General features: G+C 39.0%; 1 protein-coding gene across 1 annotated transcript; it reads left to right on the forward strand.

The window, feature by feature from the left end:
* Positions 1 to 298: 298 nt before the first annotated feature.
* lrrc58b (leucine rich repeat containing 58b) lies at positions 299 to 7944 on the forward strand. The gene is made up of 4 exons (XM_077537644.1): positions 299 to 981; positions 5465 to 5593; positions 5677 to 5954; positions 7150 to 7944. The coding sequence occupies exons 1-4, from the start codon at positions 524 to 526 to the stop codon at positions 7344 to 7346; spliced, it is 1062 nt and encodes a 353-aa protein (XP_077393770.1). The 5' UTR covers positions 299 to 523; the 3' UTR covers positions 7347 to 7944.
* Positions 7945 to 12231: the final 4287 nt, after the last annotated feature.

A 12231-nucleotide genomic window follows, 5' to 3' on the forward strand; every position in this document is an offset into this window, starting at 1 on the left:
CTAATCTTTAAAAAAAAAAAAAATAGAAAGTGATGATGCCAACTAAGCATGATGCCATGCTTAGTTGGCCGTCTTGCATAATTTGTAACCAACGTCTAGTGTTGCGTAATGTCATTCGAGCTGCATACGTTTGCATAGTGCGACACTGGAAAAATATCTATTTATTTATTCATTTATAGGAAAAAAAAAATTGCTAAATACATGACATATTGCATGTGACAGATTCAAAAACCAATAGAAAACGAACTGGGTGGGGCTTTGAGTCAGGTCGGCCAATCAAAAAAGAGTGAGCACTCGGCGAGCAACTACAAATGCAGCCCGCATAGCAGACGAGCTGACGTGTAATGTGCGGGTTTCAAACAGCAAAACGTGGTTAAATGTTGTCGGAAGACGAGACCTGCGTTTTAGTACATGAAAACCAAGCGGCCGTGACGTTTGCGACGTTGTCGTCCGAGCGAAAACTTCCACGTGGACTTCACTCGGAGTTTGGAGAAAGAAGAAAAAAAAGAATCACCCCCCCAAAATGGAGCTTGACGACGGGACGGCGGTGGGCAGCGACGACGTGCTCGACTTCTCGCGCTCGAACTTGAACACTTTCGCCGCGGACGGCGTCAGCCACGAGAAGAAAAGAGACACGAAGCAGCTCTACCTGAACAAGAACCGACTGAGCGCGTTGCCCTCGTCGGTGACCCACTTTTGCAACCTGCAGTTGCTGGACATCAGCAACAACAGACTGTCGGCCATCGGCGAGGACATCACGCGGTTAGCTAACCTCAGGACGCTCATAGCCAAAAACAACCGACTGAGCGAGTTCTCGCTGCCCAAGGGCTTCGGCTCCATGCAGCTGGAGGTGTTGAACTTGAGCGGCAACCGCTTCGAGGAGATCCCGCTGCAGTGCACCAAACTCCGGCGCCTGCGGTCGCTGTCACTCGGCGGAAACAGACTGACAAGTATTCCCGTCGAGATTGAAAACCTAACGAGGTGGGTCACCACGAGCATGTTGGTATTTTAGAATACGTAATAATGTTGCTACGCTTACGTCACGTGCCGAGAATGACGTATATTGACGTAATAAAGTTGAGTTGAGTCATTTGGTCGCGTAAATTGAGGCCTTCGCTACAAAAGTCCATGTGAAGCTACTTCAGGTACGGCTCGGGATTTTCAGTGACAAGGCCCACAAAAGCGGGGCGTATCACCATGGCAACAAGGGTTGTTGAGGTCACCTGTGATGAACGCACCGCCCTTTGAACCCACCATTCATCTGTTTTGTGTCAGTAGTTCAGCTGCACGCTGTGTGTGGGTGATGATGCTTCAGGTGGTTTGATTATCATCAAGTGGGGTTAAAGCACTTGAGGGTCTCTTAGGTGTCTGCAATCGAGACAGTTTTTAAAGTCAGTGATACTGTAAACTAGCAGCAAAACATTTATATATAATATCTGATAGTTTATTGTAATGCAGATTAATTTACTGCTTTTGTTAAAAATAAAAATACAGGAAAATTATCACATTTAAATGCAATTGCAATATTGGGATGGGGGTGTCATAATTATTTTCTAAATCATTTAGGCCTATTAGTAATATATAAATATACTTTTGTAGATACACCTCACAGACCAAATGTTCACATCACGTAAGTGTGAAAAGAGTCGAACTACCAATGTTACTGTTAACTCATTCACTGCCATTGACGGAAAAAGACGTCAAATGATGCATATTTTCCGCTGGTCTGGCAATAAATGTGTTTTAATAAACACCAGCTTTAATAACAAACAGGCAATCCTATTGGTGCTTGCAAGTTCTTCCCAAGGATATTTTTTCTTCCCTTAACAATCGTTGACCAGGCTGGTCCTTCTTTTGGAGTCGGATTAGGAAATGAGCCAAACAAATGGAAAAAAGTTTAACCAGCTGAGCTCATCTTTGAGGCATTTATTTACCCAACAGTTTGGCTTGCTTTGAACTGAGCAGCTTTTTTTTTTTTTTTTTTTTTTTTTCTGGCGTTTGAATTGAGAAGTAAAGGCTTAATTATTGAAGACATCTGCACAATCGACTGCGGCAACCTCAATTTAATCAAACTTGTCTTGGAATGTTCTTTTTAGAAGGACATCTGATAGTCTTGATAAGCAGCAATCAATATTCCGGATTGTTATATTTAACTACAATCAACTGTGTAGAAGAGCCAAACGTTTACTTTGTTTTTTGGCAGCAACGTATCTAGTTTGTCAACATATAAAAGTTTTTTTTTTCTTTTTGTTAACATTTCTTGCGAAAGTTTTTCATGAGTCACAAAATAAAAACATCTGCTCTTCAAGTGGAAACAGGACTCGCACATACACGCATAATGATTTCGCCATCGACGGTCACGAGCCTCCTCGCGCAAAAACCAGAAGTCTGTTGTAGTACCAAGCCTGACCTGTGAGAGGCAGGACGGTGCCACTTGGCAGGCAGACTGCTCCAAAATGTGAAGAAGAAGAAATAATGGGAGCAGCTGTGCGAACTGATAGCTTATCTGGTAACTACTTTGCAGTTGCAAGATCTTCTCCTTGCCATTTTAATTGTGGTGAATGTAAAGGCCAAAATGAATTGACCCAATTATTGTTTATTATATGATAGTTTAGTGATTAAAAAAACAAACAAAACAAAACTATTAAGCAATAACCCACGAGAGGATCTGCTGTACTTAGCAACCTTTTTGAAATTGATTGAGTTGCTGTTTTGGTATTTGTTTTCCAAAGTAAAAGGAGATGTTTGCAAATGTGTTTGTTTTTTTTGTTGTTGTTTTTTTTGTTTTGTTTTTATATATATAATTAAAACACAAAAGTTCATCTGCTTTCATGCAGTGCTACAGAAATCGGAGCATTACTGTTGAGAGGCTAAAATCAGAGGATTTGGACAACAATGGCTCAAAATAATGACTAGTAAATGATTAATTATTGATTCATTTTGACGCTTCTAAATATTAGCCAAATGCAGAACCGCTGACACTGAGTGTCAATTTGGCACTCTCAGTTGTGCCTTTCACCTAATCTAAAAATGATATAAACAGATAACGCCTCGTCTTTTTTTAAACCATATTATTCAACTGTGTGACAGGCCAGTCGCAAGTCCATAAAAAGTACAAAAATGTGTTGTTGTTTTTTCCTCCTTGCTGTGATGCTAATCCACTTCTTTTTTTCTTTTTTTTTTAAGAGCTCAGAATTGTTCATTCGGTAGTCTTACCGATTCAACGTCTTATCATCATTGCTCTTTTTTTATTATTTTTTTTTATGTGTGCCTGTGCGTGCAAATGCGTATAAATTTATACTCATTAATTCACCTAAAACCTTATAAATATCCCATTACCCTTCGCCTTAACCAGGTACTTCAGAATCTTGCCAGAGTCGTGAGGTTCAAATGGTCAGGAGACCAGAGAAAAGATCAGAAAAAATAAAGAGAAAAGAAAGGTAAATCAAAGTGAAATCCAGCACCGACCAAACACTTCCTGCCTTCCCCATGGTTACAAAATCAAAGTCTTACGCCCACCCCGGAAGCCTCTAAATTCCAGCAAATTAGCGAGATCTCAAGAGACCAGAGGAAAAACTAAAGAGAGGAAGGAGGGAAGGATCGATGAGGTAGAGTGAGATCCATAGAAGCCAGTACATCCAATCCATCAAAGTGAAATCCAGCACCAACCAAACCCCTCCTGCGTGGTTACAAAACCAGAGTCTTATGCCAACCCCAGAAACCTCAAATTTCCAATAAATTGAGATCTCAAGTGACCAGAGGAAAAACTTAAGAGAGGAAGGAGGGAAGGATAGATAAAGCAAAGTGAGATCCACAGACACCAGCACCAACTGATTCAAGGGGCTGTGGGAGGGAGAGGCAACTTCTGTTTGAGTTTCAGTAGATGCTGGTGCGATGGATCTGGCATGCATAAGGACCACCACCAAAGAAAGAAGCCGTCAACCGCGGTCCAGCAAAGCGAGCACCCCCCCGGAATCCCCAGGCCGCGGCAGCACCAAGGCCACCCCCAAGCCACCCGAGCGGACACCGGTTGGCGAGCCGACCCAGACGCCCGGAACACCCCCGCCCCAGCCCCGGCCCACACCCCCGAGCCCAAGGCCGCAGAACGAGGCCCGGCGGGCCCCCACAGCCCCCCCACCGGTCCCCAGCCCCCCCCCCCCCGCACCCCACCCAAACCCGCCACCCACTACGACCCAGGCCCCGCCACCCCCGGCCCCCAAACCCCCAAACACACCCAGACCCCCAACACCCAAATCCCCCCACCCCCGACGACCGATCCACTTCTTGTTTTAAATGAACTGAATGACCTGGAACGATGGTCGGGGAGAGTCATTTGTCTGTACCAGTGAAGGTTTTATTGTCTTCACGCCCCAGTGACCTCGTATCCTGGTGGAAGATCAGACCTCCACGTGTCTTATCACATTGATCACGCGTCATCTGTCAGGCAATGCACGCGAGACGTTACTTCATCGATTAGTACTGGCTAGCAAAAAAAAATAAAAAATGCTGGCATTGGATGGACAGATTTATTTATTATTATTTTATTTTATTTTATTTTATTTATTTTTTTTAAAAATTTTCTCAAGTAAAAAAGTTGAATTGCATAGTAAAGTCTCATCTCGGACACAAGCATCAACGCATGCACCTTTAGCTCCCCCTTCTGGTTTGTTTGTTTATGTCACAGAGAAACTTCTCATTTTTGAAGACAAAATTAATATATCACAAAAAAAAAAACATTTTTTTTTTTTTAAATGTGGAGTATTTGTCCAATTCTTGGATTTTTTTTTTTTTTTTTTTTTTAAAGTTAACTTTAGCTCCCCCTTCTGATTTGTTTGTTTATGTCACGGAGAAACTTCTCATTTTTGAAGACAAAATTAATATATCACAAAAAATATATATATATTTTTTAAATGTGCAGTATTTGTCCAATTCTTGGATTTTTTTTTTTTGATTTTTTTTTTTTAAAGTTAGCTTTAGCTCCCCCTTCTGATTTGTTTGTTTATGTCACGGAGAAACTTCTCATTTTTGAAGACAAAATTAATATATCACAAAAAATATATATATATTTTTTAAATGTGCAGTATTTGTCCAATTCTTGGATTTTTTTTTTTTGATTTTTTTTTTTTAAAGTTAGCTTTAGCTCCCCCTTCTGATTTGTTTGTTTATGTCACGGAGAAACTTCTCATTTTTGAAGACAAAATTAATATATCACAAAAAATATATCTTTTTTTTTTTTAAATGTGCAGTATTTGTCCAATTCTTGGATTTAAAAAAAAAAAAAAAAAAAAAGTTAATATCGTAAATATATATTTATTTATTTATTTTAAGTAGGAATAGTGGTGATGATGTACTAAAATGTATGATTTCCCGGTAGGTCCCAAATAAGCGTTAATGTGGATTACAAATACTTTTTTATTTTTTTTTATTTTTTCATTTTCTTGTTCCCCTCTCCTTCCTCTTGCAGTCTGGAGTTGTTGTATCTGGGCGGAAACTTCATCTCGGCCATTCCTGCCGAGATTGCCAACCTGCCTTACCTGAGCTACTTGGTGCTGTGTGACAACCGCATCCAAAGCGTCCCACCGCAGCTCACCCGGTAAGTGGAGGCCGCGTCGTCGCCGTCATCCCGCCGAGGCGCCCTGGCCTGGCCTCACACCCCAACTTTCTGCCCGACTCGAGGCTCCGCTCGTTGCGCTCGCTGAGTCTCCACAACAACCTGCTGACGTACCTGCCGCGGGAGATCGTCAGCCTGGTGCACCTGCAGGAGCTCAGCCTCCGCGGGAACCCGCTGGTGGTGCGCTTCGTCAAGGAGCTGATGTACGACCCCCCCTCGCTGCTGGAGCTGGCCGGGCGCACCATCAAGAGCAGGAACGTGCCCTACTCGCCGCCAGACTTGCCCTCCCACCTGCTCAAGTACTTGGACCTGGCCAGCAAATGCCCCAACCCCAAATGTGCCGGTCAGTTGTTTCGCAACCTCCGCAGATAAACGCTTGCGTACTTCCGTAACGAGTCTCCCGTAAAAAAATAAAAATAAAATAACATCGGGAAGGCTGTTAACAACAAGTGACATTGTCTTGTCTGATTTTTGGTTTTGTTTTTTAAAACAAATTCCGCTGAGCGTCTTAAAAAAGAAATTCATTTGAGTGAGCATCAAAAAGATGAGCTCCACTTTTTGATTTTTCTTTCGAGCAGGAAACTCTTGCAGTGGTGATGATGAAATCGTTTTTCTGTCCTAGCGCTTCAATATAATGTGGCGACGTTGACAACAACATCAGGGCTGCTCGATTATGAGGAAAATATTCATCACGATTAATTTAGTAATAATTGCAATCACAATTAGGACAATCACTTGTTTGGGTTTTTTTTTCCTTTTTTTTTTTTTTTTTTTTTTTTTTACAGAACAAGAAAATGTTTAAATATGTAAAAAAAAAATAGATATATATATATATAGTACAAATTAATTTCTTTGAAACACTATATTTTCACCCAAACACTATTTATTAAATTAGTTATTTTAAAATAAAAAGGTGCAAATATATAAATTTAAACAACTCAAAATTAGTATTAATTATTTTTCATTTTTGTTTCCGATTATGAAGATTTTGTAATTGTGGAGTGTAATAACTGCTACAACAACATTAATAATAGCAGAAGCCCGTAATATTCATCAGATAGTGAAGTGACTCGATTCCTGGGCGGTGATTTTCCCGCTCTTTGTGTCTCGACTTTAAAATGAAGGGTGAGTACTTTTTTGCTTGTCAGGAACAGCCTATTAGAACAGCAAGAACTTCATTTAGTGTTAATGGGATGCACTTTAAATGGTGGCAGGTGTGTGCTACTGACTTCCATTTAACACAAGTTTAAGTGTAATTTTGTTAATTCTGAACACGGCGGAATCCCTTGTTGCGAGGGTGTGCACACTTGTGCAACATTATCGCAGTTGTTTATTTTACATCCCCTTGATTTTTTATTTTTTTTTTAATTAATTAATGGTGGCAAAAGTATGGGTGTGTAGACTTTTTATATTTCCAATATATTGCTTTTACAGTTATTTTTTTCCCTGCTAGTGGCAGCATTTTTTTCCCATTTGCATTATCTCCCATGAGAACAAAAACGAGCAGACTCCATGACGATTTTTTTGTTGTCTTGCAGGCGTCTACTTTGACTCGTGCGTGCGCCACATCAAGTTCGTGGACTTCTGCGGCAAGTACCGGCTGCCGCTCATGCACTACCTGTGCTCGCCCGAGTGCACCACGTCGCCCTGCAGCTCCAACCCGCAGAGCGACGCCGAGTCGGAGGAGGAGAACAGCGTGCCCGCCGACCGCCTCCAGAGGGTGCTGTTGGGCTAGGAAACGCGCCGCCTCCGTCGCACGCCGTCACGCACAATTTCGACTTCGACACGTCATCCAGATGAGCTTTAAAAGGAGCCTCGTTAATGAGTTGGTTGTTTTTCCACAATAGACGTTTCCCAGGTCCACGACAGGAATTCACTCAAAACATTTCTGTTTTATTGTTCAGGGACGCTTACGTATTGATGCAATCAAGTTTCAGAATTTCTATTTTGAGATCTGTAATGTTAGCTGGAAGCTTTCCAACAAATCTTGATTGACGCAGATTAGACGCGAGAATGTTACAGTGACACCTAAATGACGATATGAATCGTTTCTTACTAATAATGTCTTCTTTTTTTTTAATACCGTGTGTTTGTGTGTCGAGCAATGTAATATAGACACCCTGAAATGTGACGAGATTACTAGGATTTTTGTTTTTTTGTATTATCACATAAGTGGATGTAACCGAATAACTGCTTTTCTACAAATCACTTTACAAAATAAAAAATGAACTCTACAGTACATAATGACCTGCAGAGTAGCTTGCACTTAAACACAAAAGGTATGTACTTTAATTTGGATATGAATATGATAACAATAAAAGATATGCACCGTATAGTGTGTTGAATTGTTTGTACTATTCTATAGATTTGATTGAAAAATCAATAAATGCAGGACTTTTTTTTTTGTGTGAGCGTATGTGGGGAACAAAAATGGCAAATTTCTTCAATTTGAATGGAATTTCCCACATAAATTCTTTGTTATTCAAGTGGACAATTGTGGTACCAAATAGTTTTTGCGGTTTGTGGTACGTGCATAATACCACATTGTGGTCTGATGAGAGACGTTTCTCCACTTTATGATGACATTAACGAAAATGATTTTCTGGGTGTGTATGGTGATAATTTGAGGTCACCGTCCTGCACAAATGTACATTTGTGATAACAACTGTCGCCTGATGGAGCTTGTTTCTTTTGTGCTGCTGGGTTTTTTTTGTTTTTTTGTTTGCTTTCACTTGACATGTTCTTCAGGGAGTCGGCAACTTTGCAATATCGTCTATATGGATCATCGACGCTCCCTCGCACATGACAAGTGTTGAATCGGCGCGCGTGCTCAGCTGAGCTTTGACACGTGACAGTCAGCCGAAATCCAGCCTGGATTGTTGTGGAACAATCCAGACTTTACAAAGTTAATGTGATAATCCTGCGATTATGTATGCAGGTCAGGGAACCATATAGCAAGAAGCATTTTTAACAGGAAGACATTTTTAAGCTGATTGCTTTTAGGCTACTCTTTAAGAAGTCCAAATGGCCCACTCATGTCTTTATACTTTTAATGTTGAAATATAGTGAGAAATCAAATTTTTTAGAGGAATTTTATTTACATTTTTTTATTTTTTAGAAATAAGTCAGTTTTTTTGTTTTTTTTATTAAGAAAATGTCTAAGGGGGGGGGGGTGTCTTACTTCACAATAAGTTGAATGTTTGAGGTCATTTATTTGAGAAATCTGGATTTTTTTCTTCTTCCATTCGAAGCTCATATTTAACAAGACAATGTCATATTTGAGGTGACTAAAATTCATATTCTTTGAGATAAATGTATTATTTTGAGGAAAACGTTTACAAAATTCATCCGAAAAATATTTGAGTTATATCTCAGGAAAAAAGTAATATTGTATAAATTTAACTAAAAGATTTCATGAGGAAAATGGCTGGCTTGTTTTAGTTTTATTTGAGAAAATTGTATTTTTAAAAGAAAAAAATAAGAGATTTTAGAAATAAAAACTGTTTTTTAGTTATTCATTGTACAAGAACAAAGTTGTAAATGTGACTGGTGAATCTTAAAATACCTTTTTTTTTTTTTTTTTTTTTTACTTATAGCAACCTTTTTTTTCTTCTCAATTGTTAACTACAGTATTTTTTTTCTGAAGTAAAGTCTTCATCATTAATTTACGACACTTCTCTAAATGCTAGAAAACTTATTAAAATGATTGTGTCGTGTATTATTTGACTCACTAACCTAATTTAAAATATATAAATTGTTTGATTTATTTAAAAATGTACATCAGTATACTTACAGTACTTTTTCCATTATGATTGTCTTTCATCACTGTTTGTCTGGGACAATTCGTATTATTTTGCTACCTACTTTTTTTTTTTTTTTTTTTTTTTAAATTAAAAGTAACAGTGTGATGCTTTACCCTTCATATCAGTCACCACAGTCTCCGCCCCCCTGCTGCTAATCCAGTTCCATAGCAACCTGACTGAAAATTTTGTCTCTGGTTCTGTCTGTCGCTCATCAAATATTGACATGACGTCACCATTTAAATTGGGTACAAAATAACGTCACGTGTGGGAATGCTGCGAATCAGTGTAGTCTCATGTTGATCGTTCCATGAAACTGTGGCGACGCCTGTCAGCAATAATAGAGCTGGAAAATTGTTGCGTTATTAAAAAAGGTTTCCAGATAATACAGGTCAGGACACTTCATTAGGCACACCTGGGCTGAATTCTGGCCTTTACAAAGACAGTAATAAAACTGCAACTGTTATGATTTAAAAAAAAAAATAAATGCTTCAGATACTTGTAGAAAAGTAAGAATTAATAATAAATTTATTAATAATAATTATTAATAAATTATTATTATTATTATTATTTTTTATTTTTTATTTTTTTTATAAGTGGCCATAAGAGGCTTGCTAAAAATTAAAAAGAAAAAAAAACTTTTCTTGGTTTGTTACAGGAAATATATTACATTATTATTACAATATTACTATAAAATAATCGTCGCATTGCTGAAATAACTCAACCGGTGACATTCGCGCATGCATTACCATGTCAATAAATAACCTTGATGATCTGACTTCTGCTCTGTGTGTCCATGAAATATTCATTCTGTTCGTAATCTGACACGAATGCTAGCAAGTCCATCTTAAACCCGATCTTGAGCGGCACACGATATCGGCCGATACGCGTTTCATGTAACAGAGACGCTTTTGTTCGTCAACGGGACGCGAGCGTTCTGTCATCAGATCCCAACGCACTTGCGACACCTTGACGCTTGCTTTTATTTCTTTTGGGGAGTCAATTTACACTTTTATTTATTTTATTTTATTTTTTAAGAGAGAGCTCAGAATTGTTCATTCGGCAGTCGTATTGATTCAAAATCTTGTCATCATTGCTCTCTCTCAATTTCCACTTGAACACTTGTTTTTAAAAGTGCCCTATCCAGATCATAAACCAAAAACTTTTTAAAATGTAAGCGTTTTATTTGCAAATTCTTACATAACAAAGCGAAACACTGTGAGCCTAATTGAGTTGTCACGGTCCACTGGAAGAAAACATGTCTCTCCATTTAAACTCATTTACTCCCAATAACGTGTAAATACTTTTTTTTTTTTTAAAGCTCTAAGTGTCCCAAAGACGTATTTATACGTTTTTTTGTTTGTTTGTTTTTTTATGCTAGACTGCATACAGAAGGCTTTGATGCAGCCTCTCAACTGCAAAGAACGGTTGCAGAAATGGTAGTTATTACACAAACGGCCAGCAGGTGGCAGCAGAGCAAAGGAGATCAACCAGGGCCATCTAGAAAAAAAGCTCAATTACTTACAATTTGAAATAGATTTGTGAAAACTGATGAAACTTAGCTCTCTTCTAATGCTAATTGCTGCAAAACGGAAACAGATAGAAACATACTTTTTTTTCCTGATGAAAGAAGAGACTTTAATCTTTCTTTTGGTTGGTTCCATGCTTTTATAGCAACTGAACACAATATTCTGTGGGCCTTGCAAAATCAGTCAAAACCCAGTAAAACAGCCGGGAGGGAGCGAACGGGATTGCGAAATGTGAAAATGGCTGCCAGTCAATGAGTTAAAGTGGAAGTCAACCCAACATTTTTCTTTACATGAATATGTTAGCTAGTCTAAACACGACATTCTGATTAATATTGCGTTTGTAGAATATGACTTAAGCAGGAGAATCCAACTATTTTTCTTCCATCTCGGTGGGCGGCCATTTTTGCCGCTTTCTGTCGACTGAAAATGACATCGCGGTTTCTCAGGTAGCAACCGACGCGTTCGTGGCTGCAGTTTGTTCACTAATATTTTGGATACTTTAACTCATTGACTCCCAGCAGCCATTTTGACTGAAGCAATCCCGTTTGCTCCCGGCTGTTTTACTGGAATTTTGACTGCCCACAGAATATCGTCTTCTATTGCTATCAAAACATGGAACCGAGCAAAAGAAATATTCAAGTCTAATCTTTCATCAGGAAAAAAAAAAAAAGTGTATTTGTTTCAGTTTTGCAGCAATTAGCATTAGATTATTGCTAAGTGTCATCGTTATTCACAAATCTATTTAGAATTGAGTAATTGAGCTTCTTTTTCAACATGGCCCTGGTTGATCTCTTATACTCTGTTTGTGTAATCACTAGCATTTCTTCAACCATTCTTTGCAGTTGAGAGGTTGAGTCAAAGCTTTCTGGATGCTCTAGTATAAAAAAAACGTATAAGTACGTCTTTTGGGACACTTCAAACATTTTAAATAGAACATATTTATATGTTTTTTGGGAGCAAATGAGTTAAGGAGAAACGTTATTGAATGACTTTGTTTACGTTGTGATCGTGTCTTGATGTGTCTTTCAGCCGTTGAGCCGCGTTGACACGCCCTCATCAGGAATGACCCTGCGTGTAAATGTGTGTGCGCGTGCTCTTGTGTTTATGTGGGCCCCGCCCGTGACATCCCACCCACCTTTATTGCGTGCTCTTCGCTACGGCAAAACGTTTGCATGAAATGTTTTCGCCTCCATAAATTGTTTGTGTGCATTCATTGTAAATCTTTAATAGCACGATGATGCGACCAAATGTTGTTGCACTCAAATGATCTGTTTTGTGTGCGTTTGTGTAT

Source organism: Festucalex cinctus, chromosome 11, assembly GCF_051991245.1.
Source record: "Festucalex cinctus isolate MCC-2025b chromosome 11, RoL_Fcin_1.0, whole genome shotgun sequence".
Taxonomy (NCBI): Eukaryota; Metazoa; Chordata; class Actinopteri; order Syngnathiformes; family Syngnathidae; genus Festucalex; species Festucalex cinctus.